Source organism: Protopterus annectens, chromosome 5.part0, assembly GCF_019279795.1.
Source record: "Protopterus annectens isolate FY-2018-M chromosome 5.part0, PAN1.0, whole genome shotgun sequence".
In the NCBI taxonomy this organism is placed as follows: Eukaryota; Metazoa; Chordata; order Ceratodontiformes; family Protopteridae; genus Protopterus; species Protopterus annectens.
The window spans coordinates 760047158-760063584 of record NC_056735.1 but is presented as its reverse complement, the minus strand read 5'-3'; the positions used below and the strand labels follow the sequence as shown (position 1 = coordinate 760063584).

At 38.3% G+C, this 16427-nt stretch overlaps 1 protein-coding gene across 1 annotated transcript in view; it reads left to right on the top strand.

Moving 5' to 3' along the window:
• The window catches only part of ALKBH8 (alkB homolog 8, tRNA methyltransferase), a 1100659-nt gene extending 1090998 nt beyond the window's left edge, over positions 1-9661 (top strand). The window contains exon 11 of the mRNA XM_044072605.1: positions 8212-9661. Coding sequence (XP_043928540.1) covers positions 8212-8766 — 555 coding nt within the window. The 3' untranslated portion in view covers positions 8767-9661. The remainder of the gene's footprint in view (positions 1-8211) is intronic.
• Positions 9662-16427: the final 6766 nt, after the last annotated feature.

Here is a 16427-nt window from a genome sequence, read left to right as displayed (position 1 = left end):
TCATTTTTATGTTGTTTTTTTTTTCCTGAGCAGTGCCTGAACATGGTCCATAAAGATCAGTACTATACCCTGCTTAACAAATGGAAATAAATAAGTAAACACATTTTTATGCTCACTTTTTCCAAATGCTGGAACTTTCACCTTTCTTATTTTAGTAATGTGCACCCTTTATATTACAGTACATAAGGTGTGAAGGCTAAACCAAGTGGGCTACCATAGTATGAAAGAAAGACTAGAAGCATGGCATGGGTATGACTTTCATGTGATTTATAGGTTTTTGTAATTCAAGTACATACTTTAGTGCGTCACAGTTATGCCAGCCTTCCCAGTATGTCCACACTGTGCAGGTCCAGAGAAGGAGGTTCAGGCGCCTTCACCACAACCACCTTCTTTTGCAGCACATGCTGAGTCCAGTGATGGGTATGTGACTTCTTTTCCATAGGGGGTGAAATTCCACCTCAGGAAAGAGGCTGTGCTTAATCACCTAAGATAGCCTAGCCAAAGCTGCAGCAGTTGGTAAAGACGGTCATACAGTGGCATCTGGATGCCTGACTTAGCCATATAGAAACATTTGTGGAATGGATTGCAAACATGCTTGACAGGTGGGTGCTAGCCATCAGGCCACTAGATGATGACCAGGCCTGTACCTTCCATCACATGGAACAATCATCTGGTGAGACTTCTGTGTAGGTTGCCTTCTGGACCTTTCTGCAGCTCCCCAACCAGCACCCCACCCTGTCCACTGCCTGGTGTGGCCCTTTCCTACTGTTTCATGTCTTATACTTTGTTTGTGTTCTGAACCACCCCACATTTGTTCACCATCTGTATGTATGTGTCCATCCCTTGAGACCACAATCTCATCTCAGCACAATCTGTTTTTACCATGTCATGTTTATCAGATTGCCCCCCACAAATCCTCCTGCACAGTCTATTCTTGCCTTGTTTTGCCTTGCCTTGCATACCATACCCTCATCCCTTCATTCTTTACGTGAAAAAAGAGCGCTGTACTCTCCACAAAACCACATCCAGCTTTCCCAGTCTTCCACCTTGCACATTTCTGGGTATTTCTTCTGTATATTCTCATCCACCCTTACAACTGTCTAATATATTCCTTTTCCAACCTGTTTTGTTGCTGATAAATGTGACCACTTGCTGGAGTCCCCAACAGTGTTAAACAATATACTGAACACATTGGCCACACACACTGGCATTTGTGCAAGAGCAATCATATTTTTTTGTGTGCATTGCTCTGCTGTACTGTTTATAGCTCTCAGTTGTACTACCATACGACTCTTTGTTGAACCAGTTCACATTTGTTTTATTCACCAAGTACCACAGAGATCTGTGCTATGAGGCATGCTACCATACAGTTCCAGTGCCTGTGAACTTCACAAGTTTTTTCTTTACTGAGCAGTGCAAACCTATGCTGATTAGTGCAGTTATGCAATTGCAATGCTGCTAGGTATGCCACAACTGAACAGAGGAGTTACCTCAGTAACACAGTCCGCCTTTATACAGTTAGTCTCATTACTATGTACATTGTAGCTCATCTGCACAGTTAGTCTTTATGAATCACAACAAGGAATTCTTCTGAATTATTTTGCATTCAGTAAGCAGATATTTTCTTTTCCAGACACATTTTGTTGTAGTTTGTTTGTTAATCTACTGGCTGGCAGCTTAGTAGAGACAGTTAAAGCTGTGAATTGCTAATAAGTTTCATAATGCAGCCCTTGGTTTGATTCTCTCAGTTTAAAAATATGCAGTTGTGAAAAAGTTACTTATCAAGACAAAGAATATATGTAGTCGGCTTACCCAATGAATAGTACCAAAAAGGGGTCTATATTACTGTGTCGAAAGACATGTTCGCCAAACACATCTTAGTCAACATGGAAATATCGAACTGCTAAAATTCCAAACGGCTGAGTCATCGAATTTTTTCCCCAGGGGAAAACATTGCTCGGCCATCATCAGGGATTTGCCCTTTTCCCCACTGTAGTGCAATCTTGGAGTTGGTATATTTAGTTAAGAGGGGTGTGGGGGTACAACCCCCCCACATTTTAGGGTTTGGAAGTGTGTTTCTTTTGTGTACGGCTGAGCAATTTTTTCCCCTGGGTAAAAATTTGCTGACTCAGCCATTTAGGATTTTAGCAGGTCAATATTTCTATGTGAGTTAAGATGTGTTTGGCGGGCATGTCTTTCAACATGGTAATATAGACCCACCAAAAAAGCCTGGCAGTGGTAGTCTGAACTATCTAAATGTTAAAACCTTTCATCCTGTCACAAGGCTGTAACCCAAAATGGCTGCTTACTCGCAGCTGAAGAACGAAACACTTTTAAATGCAGTGAGAAAAGCAGTTTTTACCTGCACAGTAATCTGGACTAGGTAAGTATTTTGCTGTTTTGTATCCAGTGCCACTAATGGGTAAATGGTCATGCATATAGCTGAATGAAAAAGATATTGTCAGTAAAAAGAATAAACACTTTGTCAACTGTGAATGAAGCTAGGAAGTTGTACATATAGTCGCATTTTTTTGTTGTAATTTTCCAAATGCCATTTCACCTAAAAACAACATAGCAAAGCAGCACTCAAGTGAAGTGTTTAATTTGCACAGTGGACATTTATATGAAGGTAAAGTCTTGCACACCCCATTCAAGCTCTGGTGTGGCTATGTCTCAGAGAAAAATGTACCACTCTGAAACAACATTTATACCAAATATAGCTTCATTGAGCTTTCTTAGAGGAAGCCAACAAAATTACGAATTACTGGGCCTGTAAACATATAAACACTTAAGTGGTTTGCAGTAATAAACAGAAGGGAATTTACTGTCCAGTTTATATTTTCAGTGTAGCAAATATATTTCTGTCCAGCTGGTTCATTTGTACTGATTGGCTATCTATTATGATTTATACAGCTTACAAATATTACAAATGGGGAAGGTATCTAGTCTGAAGTGAAATTTTCATTTTTCTGTATTGCTTGTGTTTAAATTATTTTGCTGGAAATTTTAATCACTGAAGGATTCAAAGAGGACAGCAAAATATAAAACAAAATGTTCATCTGCAAATAGCTCTGAGCCTTTTTCCTGCTGGCTGTGCTTCATTGCAGTAATAATTTCAAGCTTCTCTTTTATGCAATTTATTCCAGTTTTCATGATTACTGCATTTTTGAGAAGCACTATATTCCCAAATGATTGCTGTCTTTGCACACTAGTCGGTGCTTCTCCGTGAATTATTGTGTTGTGTATTGTAATCTCAAGTGTCCATCTTACTGGTATTAATTGCACTGTAAAAATTATTATTTGTCTAACTGGTGAACCTGACTGTTTATTTCTGTGTATATATTTATTTTAGTTTTAGGACTAAGCTTTCTTGCATTGTAATACAGTTGTACTGGGACACCAATTGAAGTTTGTCCAGGTGTTAGTTCACATGAACGGTGAAGATGTGACTGAATTCATGAGTAAAGTACATTTTCCCCCTCTGGCTGCATCAAATTTCTCACACACCTCCATTTATATTCTGAATGGCTGACAACTTAAATGTGGTAAATGACAATGTGTTGGTAAAACTGGAATGTGAAAGTAAAGGCCTGACTAAAATAATACTGCTGACTGGCTGTTAATCACTGAACCCTTCCCATGTATGTTAATCCAGTCTATAGATGTGAATTTGTCTGCTATACCTACATACCTCCAGTATCACCTTCTTGGTATTATTGTAAGCTTCTGGAGCTCATAATTCCGCTGTTGCAGTACATGCCACAGCGGTCAAACTGTTTCTACATTAACTTTTCACTCCAGTAAGAGTGGTAATGGAGGCTAACTGTTAACTGCAGAAGTACATTGTAACTTCATCTAGTACAGTAGTAACTGTTTCAATAATGGTAGCTTTTTGAGGGTCTATATTAAAAGACTGAAACCTCACTTAAGCGAATCCCTATATGCTGACACGTAAATAGCGAACTGCAAGAACACTGAACGTCCTGAAGCGCGAAATTCGAAATATCGAATTGCCATAGTTGTCCCTAAAGTAAATGTGTGATAGTTACTCACCTTAGGGTTAGGGTGCGGGTTAAGGTAAGTGCATATATAGTAATACATGCAACCTACACGTTAGGGTTAGAAGTAGGGTTAAGTTAAGTGCATATATAGTAATATAGTTGTGTAGATGAATATATACATAAATTACACTTTTCCCGTACTAGAGTGTTCTTTGTTTATAGTTAGATGCATTTGTGTGTAATGCATGTTTGATTAGGATATGGGATATATGGGTAAAGTGTAGATATGGGGAACTGTGAATTATTTATTTTGTTTGGGTAGGTAGTACATAGCGGGCAGTGTAGTTGTCCAACTATGGCAATTCGATATTTTGAATTTTGCGCTTCAGGACGTTCGGTGTTTTTGTGGTTCGCTATTTATGTGTCGGCTTTTAGGGATTCGCATGAGGTTTCGATGTTTTAATATAGACCCACTTTTTATGACTCTTGATTACTGTGACAAGGGAAATAGTTGGTGACTGCTAACTTTTGACAGTATTTTGCACAATGTCCATATATAGGCAGGAATTCGAACTTCTCTTCTTGATTATGATTTTGTAGTGGCATGCAGCACCATGTGTTAGTTTGCTGAGCCTATACAAACAATTTTTGTAGGGTTATGGATTTTATATGCGTGTGTGTGATGTATATGTACACGTACGCGATACAGTGGTCAACTGTTTGTACATGGTGTACATGTTTAATATCTATATGTTTGTGTGTGTGTTTATTTTATGTAGAAAGTGGATGTATGAGTATTGCAGCAAGTACAACAGTAACATTACAGTACTGATGGAAGCCTGTTCTTTTGTAGTACTACACACATGCACACACATTCCATGTATATTTTTTATTTTGAATGTGTTAGTACATTATAACCCATTGATGTGCCGATCGCTATGATTATATGGTGTTGATCAGTGAAACTGCCATCAACTCCACTCTATCAGTTGTTTATCTTTGAAACCCAAACCAATGAATCCAGAGTTTTCATTACAATGAGTGAAGGAAGATACTTTCTAACTCTACACTTCTGCGATCTGATGATTTAACATGTTCATTGCAGGGGGTGTTTGACCATAACTCCTCGATAAGTCATCTGATGAGCAAGAGGTGGTCAGTGGAGTGCCCTGGTTCCATGTACATGTATGTATGTTTGTGTATGTGTGCTTGTCTGTATGTATATATATATATATATATATATATATGTATATATATATATATATATATATATATATATATGTATATATAATATGTATGTGTGCATATATATGTGTGTGTGTGTGTGTGTGTGTGTATATATATATATATATATATATATATATATATATATATATATATATATATGTGTGTGTGTGTGTGTGTGTGTGTGTGTGTATATAAAATTATTTGGAGCATTTCTTCCCGGGCCTCCGCTGAAAAAGGGTTTCATCTCAGTCGGACTAACCTGGTCAACAAATGCCAAATAAAGTAAAAATATATATATTTATATATGTATGTGCTGTCGCCCACCTGCTTATTAAGGTTGTGTATCAGCAGCAACACAGAATGCCTATAATCCCCCAAGTCAACTTGCTGAATGTACTGTTGAGCCACATTAGTCAGCTTAACTCTCTCCTCTGTCAGGGGTTACTGGCAACCTGATATTCAGTGAAGTGAGTTCTGCAGGAAGGGAGAGGGCTATCAAGCCACCCTGGCGTCTTGCAAAGGTGGTGTATTTGTAGCAGTGAGGGAGGCCCAATGTCATGCTGACATCATATCTGTAGGCCCTGTGTACAATTAGACATGGTCTGGGAATGTATTTCTCTCTGTCCAGGATGACATTTCTCAGGGCCACCTTAGACCCAAGCCTAGCTGCCATTCTGACCCTGGTCTCCACTTGGAGTATGGGAACTGCACGTCCCGATCAGTGTATCATCCTATACCATCTCTCAAATAAAAGCAAGAAAAGCCTTCTTATCCATATTCCCATTACAGCTCCTACGTGTGCCTGAATTTCTAATCAAGCTCAGGCTGCGTGGGTTATAGTGACAGCTTAATTTCGCTGTACCATGAGAACTGTTATGAGTGTGTATTTATGGGTAAATTTTGTGTGTGTGTGTGTGTATTTGCATTTGCAGACACCCACACATGATGCAGTGGTCAGAATGTTTGCACATGTCTAATATCTGTATGTTTGCATATGTGTGTGTGTTTTATTTCATATAGAAAATGAATATCCCAGTATTTAGTCATTGAATCTTATGTACAGCAGTAGTATTGTAGTACTGATGGAATTGCAACTGGTGCTTTTGCAGTAGTGCAATAGTCTCTTTTGGGCATTTTCTAAGTGCATCACACCCTATTTTCATTAGGCAGCTCTGGCACATAAGCTGCCTTTAGATTGTGATAGCATTATTATTCATGCCTTGCAGTTCATTTCCATGGGTTTCTCTCTCCATCTAGCATCTTGGTACACTGTTATATTGTTTCTGCAGTGGTGCTTCACTTTTCTGTAGATTAGGAGGGTGAGTTCTGTTGTTCCACTCGATCTTTATATTACCAGCCCTATGCACTGTGGCTGTACCTGTGAATCCAGGCCATAATTATTTTAAAATATTGGTAATAAGCAATGAGAGACACAGTGCTGGAAGATTTAACACTGCTGCCTCAAACAGCTGGGTTTTCATGTTCTTTTCCCACCAAGGTTCCTTCTTGTGTGCTCTCCCTGTCAGCCTTATGTTCTCTTGGGTTTTTGCAAAATGTTTTGGTTTCCTCCCACATCCCAAATATTTGCTATAGGTGTATTGGTGCTTCTCTAAATTATCGGATAGTAATGAATGTGTGTGTGTGTATGTACATGTCCTGCAGTAGACTGTCATCCCTCCTATGATTTGTTCTCTACCTTATGCCCATTGCTTGCTTAGATAAGCTCCAGCTCCCCTATAATGCTAAATCGGAAAAGTGGGTATCAAAGAATAGCTAAATCAAATGAAAACTGAATGGAAGTTAAGGCGGACAGAATATTTTATTGTTAATAAATAAGGAAGTCATGGTTAACTTCGTTCTTGCATAGGGTACTTTAGAGGGCATTTGCAAGGTACAGTTTTGATTACAAAGAGCACATAAATGATTAAAAATGTGACTGGTAGAAGGAATGCAGAGAAGCTCACCAGAATGGTAAATACAATAAGCAGTGGTGGGATTGTGTGTATTTGTTTACGTACATACATCTCTCTCTCATTCTGTGTCTTTGTCTCTGATCATACCCTGGCAGTATGGTACAGAGGTAAACGTCTGTGCTGCTAGACCTAGATCCTGCAGTAGTCCTGGGTTTGAGTCTCACTGCCTCCATTTGCTTGATGTGTTACTCTGAATAAGTCATTTAACCAGACTTTGCTCCGAGGTCACCGCTGAAAAGGAACTGTGTATCCAGTAGGTTTAACAAATGTTATTTTTATTTACCATTTATTTTTTCCTTAGACTGTTCATTACTTTTGCTGCTACATCTGTACTTTTATCACTGACTTTGTTTCTTTATAGCCTGTCAGTATTACATTAACATATTCGGCTTATTTCACAGTAGTACCTCACTCCATTACTGGCTGTCTTAATTTTGGTGTTCTACTGACACCTTTTGTAGGACACAATAAACATTTAACTGTAAACTGTCTTCCTTGTTGCTGAGGTGTGATATGAGTGAGATATAGTTGCATAAGTAAAATATTAGTTTAATACAGAGAGTGTTACTAAAGCAAGTAATATGAAAGTGAGTATTGCAAACATAAAACACATATTTACTAACTGTATGAAGACTATTAGCAGTACATTTCTTCAGTATACAAGTAACCTTAGCAACTGGTGAATTTTCCTTATGATTAATTGCAGAGGAATTATTTATTAAACCAAAGCCATTTTCCCTCAGAATAAAGCAATTGCATGCATTAACACTGCCGTTTGCTTAAGAAGAAGAAAATGCACTGAGGCATACATGGATACCGAATGGATATTAAGGCACAGGTGAGCTAAATCTCCTTCTCATAGATGGAGTCTCTGGTTTTAAATCTAAGGAGAAAAAATTGAAAGTTCTCTGCTATGTGTTTATTAGAGAGCACCAGGAGGCAGCAGCTGGTTAAAAGCTTCAAGGTTATTACTTGTTGATGATTTATGCAGTTATTTTCTTCTATTTCAGGAAAGAAGGCTAGCAGCTATTACTGAACTTAAGAGGCTTTTGTGTCCTGGAGGCAAAGCACTTATCTATGTGTGGGCAGTAGAGCAAGAATACAAGAAAGAAAGATCAAAATATCTCAAGGAAGATAAAAGACTGAAAGAGGAAAGTAATAATCAGCTGTCAAAGGAGGCATCAACCAATTCATGTACATGTATTGACAGTCAGATTTCTGATTCTTTAGATAAAATAAGTAACTGGGAAAACAGAGATAGGGACATCATTGTACACACGCAACCCAAGTTGTCAGTTCATACAAACCGAACTGCTTTCACTTCTCAGGAGCTGCTTGTTCCATGGCATCTCAAAGGAGATGCCAAGAAGAGCAGTGATGCACACAAGGAAAAAGAACTTGCAGATATGCAAAATCTGACTGACACAGAGCTTGTATTCCATCGCTATTATCATGTGTTTTGTGAAGGTGAACTTGAAGCAGCCTGTAGAAGGGTAGCAGGTGTCAGAATTGAACAGAGTTATTATGATCAAGGCAACTGGTGTGTGATACTTGAAAAGCAGTAAATAGTTTCATTTTCTGCCTTCTGTAGACCTAATTATGGAGTAATGCAATAACAAAAATATTTGACTTGGGTATCGTAATGTATGTTCAGTTTTATTAAACAATTTCCTAAGTCTTTTAACATAACATTTTTCTATTTTGGAACAATACCATGTGACATTTACCCAGTTTAAATGAAATACTTCACTTTATAATTGAAGTAAGAGCAGTTTTGAAGGGGATGTAGTTATCCATTTTTTCAAAACATAAAAGTTTTATCCAGTTCAGGATTGTGAACAGCTTAAGGTTTTTCTGGCAAATATTGGAAGAAAAGGGGAGCCATTTCTTGATAGGGCCCCCTTCCATTGTAGCTTTCTCTCCTTGTCACTTTCTGTCTCTCATATATATAGCACACACACGGTCAATTCACCTGACTATATGTCTTGGGGATGTGGAAGGAAATTGGAGAACTTGGTAAATCCCATGTAGTCACAGAGAAAACATGAAAACTCCATAAAGAAAGCAGCACATCCTAGAAGTGAACCATATAACAAAGCTTCCTGAGACAGCATTACTAACCACTTCACCATTCTGCTGCTAGCATTTAAGTTCAACTCAAGTGGAAACCTGTCTGTCCATCCTAGGAAAAGATTAGACTAATAAATTAAAAAATGTCTTCATTGCCAGATTAACAGCAAGAATACAGTCAACTCTTATGGCTGCCTAAATGACACTGTCTGTCATGCCTTATGGCTTAGATAAACCTCTTCAGTGTTGATATATTAACTGTGTTGCTATTAGGTTTTTGTTGAAGGAATGTGAATATCTTAGAGCTATGCTTGAGTTATGTTTTATTCATACCTTGTTTTATTTGTAACTTTGTGTATATAATGGTGCAATAAAGCATTCATTTTTAAACCTGTGTGGAAAGTCTTCTCTGATGATGTCTACACTGTTAAGTTATTAGTTTATTAGACTAAATGCTTTATATGTATTGCACACAACAGAATGAAGAAGGTAGTGCTAACTCTGAAGGTACTGAGGTGAAGCCCTTCAGGAGTTAAGTCATAGTCTTGACCAGTCTTTTGTTGTTGTAACAGATGCTGCAAACTTGTTAGAGGTGGTGTATACAACCCCCATTACATCCTAGTATCTCTCTATTTGAAAAAAAAAGATGTTTCTAAATTCAGTATTTGGGAACTTGTATGGACAATGACCTTCAACCTATTTGGCCATGTCATAAGACAGTCCTTCTATATTGCACAACTTATAAACAGATTATCTCTAGATGTAGGGATATCATTGTCCCCTTTACTCATCCCTCATTAGGCCAGTCATTGATTATAATGCCCCCTTTGGCATGTATCTTTTCAGACATATGCAACAACTGGAACACGTCAGAGATACCTTACTAAAAGGATACAAGGCTTAAACCCTATGTCCTACGTCGACCAACTCAAAGTCCTATGACTGTACTTGACATCTTACAGACTGCTAAGAGGTGACTTGTGTCTGGCATGCAAGGCATTGTCTGACCCAGTAATGATGGATTTACTGCACATAAGCAAGCCTAATGGCATCAGAAATACTTTGTTTAGGGATCTAAACCTCTTTTGCAACATCAACAAAAAAGATTTGGAGGGACAGGTTTATTTAGCAGAGGATACAACTGACTTCCCATCCACATAAAACAAAGCTCATCCCTGTCCATATTCAAGTACAACTCGGATCTATGGATGAGAAACAAAATTTGCCAGAGGACTGCCCCCTTTACTACTAATGGATAGAAGCAGCTCCTAAATGCTTTATCCCATGCACGGGTCACCTCAGATTATTGTGTGGGCCTACTTATTCTTACTAGGAGTACTATATAATTATCAACAATGGTATGGGTAAGGCCAGTCAAACACCAAATGGGATAAGTTAATGCAAAAGATGAAAGGGAAATTGAATAGACTTAAAATGGCCTGCAAGGGCAGCTAGTCATCTACTTACCTATGAACCTGTGTGAGATATAAGGGAGACTCTTAACAAATGCAGCAAATATTTCAGTAGTAATTTGTCTCAAGAATGAATATGAATTTTTTTAAGTGTATTTATGAGCAGTCATATATGAATCACGAAACCCAATTAGGGTGGGGATGTTATCATTATGAACTCAGTGGAATCTGTCAGTAAGATGAACATTTTAGTGTTTGATACACATTTTTTACACAATGGTATCTATGAATGAAGAAAATATTGCCTATAATGGGATTGATAATATTTTGTTTGCTATGTGTTTGAGCAACACGAGTCTTAAGCAGTAATTTCAGGTTAAAAAACACTGTTGCCTACCTTTTTTGGAATTCCAAAAATCCATAAGGACCTTTATAATCTTCCCCTAACACCTGTTGCTTCAACAAGATGAGGTACGACAGAACCATTGTCTATATTTATAGACAAGAAAGGTAAGATACTATTAAAAGTGTTTCCTCAGGTCCTGAAGGACACACGGGATTTTTTTGGATCACATTTGTGAGTTAAATGCTGTAGCATCTAACATTTTGCTCACGACTAATGTTAGGAATCTTTTCACAGTTATTTTCCACATGATTGAATTGGAATAGTTCAGAGACATTTTATTGGTTCCTAAACATTGTGTGCATTTGACTTCAAGGTTGTTTATACATTGATGAAATTAGTTTTGAAAGTGGTTGCTTTAAACTTTTTGGAGGGAACTGTTAGGTTAATCTGTTAATTAACCTGATGGATGTATTTAAGACCATAGTTTCAGTATGGTTGTTATATCTGAAGAAGTTCATTTTGTTGGACAAAAGTGCTAATAAAGTTTCTTTTTGGCAATAACCACAGATAAAACCCAGTAATTTAAAGAAAGCGAACACTGGCAGGTGAAACTGGATACAAAGTTTAATGAGCGCTTTCATCTGTTACTACACTAGACTTCTTCAGATTCAAACAAAACTTTTCCATACATCACTTCCTTTTATAGCCAGGCTTAATCACATATCATTAAAGCAAAATACATCTAAAAATTGTTGTTGTAGTTTTTATACATGATTGCATTTCACCTTTTTGAAATAGTTTAAGCAAGTTAAAACCATACTTCCTTTTTACATGTTATAAATATTTTGTCACCATACCCCTATCAAAAAGCGTAAGCCAGGGAACCTTGTTGGCTAGGCTTACTTAGGTCCTTGGGCCGATAACCTAGTACCTACCTATGAATCTATGTGGTCATTGTAACCAATGTGTTAATATATTAGAAACAGAAAAGGTTTTCATTCCTAGATGTGGGTACAGTTCAACTCAATTATAAATTGAACTGTAAAAGTACACACATTGTATATGTTGCTTTATGTCAAAGCTGTGAAAGGCGTTCAAAGTTAATATTTATCATCATATGTATGACATCAGGAAGGGTAACCAAAAGAATGTATCGGTTTCCATTTCTTCCTGTCCTCTGCATCTTGCTCTGTCACACCAACCACCTGCATGTCCTCTCTCACCACATCCATAAACCTTATCTTAGGCCTTCCTCTTTTCCTGTTACCTGGTAGCTTCATCCTTAGCATCTTTTTTCCCAATATACTCAGCATCCCTCCTCAGCACATGTCCAAACCAGTGTAATCTTGCCTCTCTGGCCTTGTATCCAAACCTTCCAACCTGGGCTGACCCGCTAATGTACTTATTCTTAATCCTGTCCACCCTTGTCACACCCAGTGCAAATCTTAACATCTTTAACTCTGCCACATCCAGCTCTAACTCCTGCCTTTTTGTCAGTGCCACTGTCTCCAACCCATATAACATAGCTGGTCTCACTACCCTCTTGTAGACCTTCCATTTCACTCTTACTGGTACTTGTCTGTCACAAATCACTCCTGACACTCTTCTCCACCCACTCCATCCTGCCTGTACTATCTTCTTCACCTCTCTTCCACACTCAGCATTACTCTGAACAATTGATCCCAAGTATTTAAACTCATCCACCTTCGCCACCTGTACTAATTGCATCCTCACCATTCCTGTATCCTCCCTCTCATTCACACACATATACTCTGTCTTAGTCCTGCTGACCTTCATTCCTCTTCTCTCTAGAGCATATCTCCATCTCTCCGGGGGCTCTTCCACATGTTCCCTACTCTCACTACAGATCATAATGTCATCTGCCAACATCATATTCCACGGGGACTCCTGTCTAATCTCGTCTGTCAACCTGTCCATCATCATTGCAAATAAGAAAGGGCTCAGAGCTGATCCTTGATGTAATTCCACCTACACCTTAAACACATCCGTCACTCCCACCGCAGACCTCACCGTTGTCACACTACCCTTGTACATATCCTGTACCACTCTTACATACTTCTCTGACACTCCCGACTTCCTCATACAATACCACAACTCCTCTCTAGGCACCCTGTCATATGCTTTCTCTAAGTCTACAAAAACACAATGCAACTCCTTCTCACCTTCTCTCTACTTCTCCATCAACACTAAGAGCAAACATTGCATCCGTAGTGCTCTTTCCCAGCATGAAAGCATACTGCTGATCGCTAATAATCACGTCCCTACTTAACCTAGCTTCCACTACTCTTTCCCATAACTTCATGCTGTGACTGATCAATTTAATCCCTCTATAGTTACTACAGCTCTGCACATCACCCTTATTCTTAAAAATAGGTACCAAAACACTTTCTCTCCATTCCTCAGGCATCCTCTCACTTTCCAAGATTTCATTGAACAATCTGGTTAGAAACTCCACTGCCATTTTATCTAAACACCTCCATACTTTTACAGGTATGTCATCTGGACCAACAGCCTTTCCATTCTTCATCTCTTCATAGCTATCCTTACTTTGTTAATCCATTGCACTTCATGATTCACTATCCCCACATCATCCAACCTTCTCTCCCTCTCATTCTCTTCATTCATCAACCCCTCAAAGTACTCTTTCCATCTGCTTAACACACTCTCCTTGCTTGTGAGTATGTTTCCCTCATTATCCTTTATCAGCTTTACCTGCTGCACATCTTTCCTAGCTTGGTCCCTCTGTCTAGCCAATCGGTACAGGTCCTTTTCTCCGTCCTTAGTGTCCAACCTTTCATACAACTCCTCATATGCCTTATCCTTAGCTTTTGCCACCTCTTTCTTTGCCATGCACCTCATCTCCTTATACTCCTGTCTACTTTCTTCATCTCTCTGACAATCCCACTTCTTCTTTGCCAACCTCTTTATCTGTATACTCTCCTGTACTTCCTCATTCCACCACCATGTCTCCTTGTCGTCCTTCCTCTGACCAAATATCATACCAAGTACCTTTCTAGCCGTTTCCCTTACTAGCTCTGCTGTAGTTACCCAGCTGTTTGGTAACTCTTCACTGCTACCCAGTGTCTGTCTTAACTCTTCCCTGAACTGCACCTCACAATTACCCTTTTTCAATTTCCATCATTTGATCCTTGGTACTGCCTTTACACTCCTCCTCCTCCTCTTGATCACCAACGTCATCCTACAAACCACCATCCTGTGCTGCCTAACTACACTTTCCCCGGTCACCACTTTACAGTCTCCAAATAATAATAAATAATTTTTTTAAATTCAGTAGTAAGACATCTTTTACTTTGATTATTTAGATGTTAGATCAATTAAAAACAATGTGACATGAATTTATGTTGAATATATTTAGAACGGAAACATACTTTAATTCTATATTACATTTTACTTGTCAACATCCTTTTTGTGTAAAAAAATATTTTAAACAGGCAAATGGTCAGATTGCCATGATTGGTTTCTGACTATGTATCTTTTAAGAAAGAACTTGAAATTATATGTGATATGTTTAGGAAAAGAAGCTATCCACATAGTCTGTTTTTAACACAGCAAATGAAATTGAAGAAGTAAGGGGTTAATGATTTCCTGTCCATTTTGTGGCTACCCCTTGTTGTTTGTCTTTCGACTTTTTCCCGGTTAGTGGTCGTAACAGCGGAACTCCGGCCCGCTAATGATTGGCAGTAGATTTTTTCATGAACGCCGAGGTGCCTGCTCGATGTCCAACCTTCAACGAAGGCACGCCCATTCACACGTCTTTCGAACGCCCACCCAACCGCGGAGAGAACATGCAGACTCCACACAGAGGGCATTCCCCACACTCCAGCCGAGAATCGAACGGGCGAACCTCTTGCTGTGAGGCAACAATGCTACCGCTGCACTACAGTGGATGTTTTGCAGGCACCCCTAATAGTTGGAAATAATGTCAGTGAGATGGATGAGGCTATGACCTCAACTTATTTAATGGATTTTGATAGCATTCAAATATTATTAAACATAATTGGATATGTTTGGCTTCAAATACAAATGTGGAATAGTTTGGTAAATGAACTTAAATTTATGTTTAAGAAGGGAATGAATTGTAAACAAATATTTGAACAACAGAATAAGGTAAACAATAATAATAAGAAAATTGTGGGCATATTTAAATGTGATGGATGCAAATAATGTTTTTATTTTTGGGAGAGCCCTAATGTATTTATTGGAGAGTATCCAAAACTTTTAGAGACACAGGGAATATGATTGTTGCACTGAGGGAGTGATATATGTGACAAAATGGATCTCATAAAGCATTTTAAAGGGTAAAACTGTGTCTGCAACATATTTATCAATATTGTTAAGCCATTAGAAAAAGAGATGAGAAAATGCTTTATGTAAGCACTATAGTAATGCATGAATTTTAATAAATTCTTATTTTTTTATTTTGGAAAAATTAGAACATGAATTCCAAGGTGGTGACTTGAAAACAAAAATAGAGTATAAAGAGTTAATTTGATAATTACGGCTGAATGCCAAGTAGATCCCAGTGTTGAGGACCATGTTTCTCTAGTGAGCTTGCTTAAATTGAGGGCTGCTAAACTATTATTTATTTAAATATTAAATATTTTATTTATAGTATTTATTAACCAGAATTGATTTTATATGAGAATATGTTTTTTTATTTGAAAGTGTTAACTGATCCGCGGTGGTGTTGCTGCAGTAGCGTTATCGCCTCACAGTAAGACGCTGTCCGGTTTGATTCTCAGCTAGAGCGTCTTCTGGGTGGAGACATGCGTGAATGGAAGTACCTTTGTTGAAGGTTGTGCATGAGGGCTAGTAACTCGGCACGTAAAAATCAACTACCAATCCTTAGCGGACCGGAGTTCCGCTGTGGCGACCCCTAACCGGGAAAAGCCGAAAGACAGAACAACATTTGAAAGTGTTAACTGAATTGTTTTAATGGTTACATGATTCTTAGCAATAATGTTGTGAGGTATAAAAGGGGCTAGACTGGCTTTCTTGTTGATTTTGAAGAAGTCCTTGATAGATGGGATGGAAGCTAAACAGTTTTTTTCTATGTTGTTTTGTTATTTCAGAGTTTTGAGTCTTTTTTTTTTCCAGTTATTAGTTTTTTAGTATGTGGTTTTGTTTGTTGTACCAGATTGGGTAGCAGTTTATCACCCTGCATGATTTAATGAAATACTTGTCTTACATCATTAAAAACAGTTTTTGTTGCTTTTACTTTAGCTCTTTCTGCGTTTCTGTACAGGTGTAGCTAGTTATTTTTGCACCCAGTGCCTTCCCCCGATCTAGTGCCCCACCAAAAAAAGAAAAAAAAAACCTTTCTTCTACTCGGACTTGAAAAGCACAAAAAAGTCTG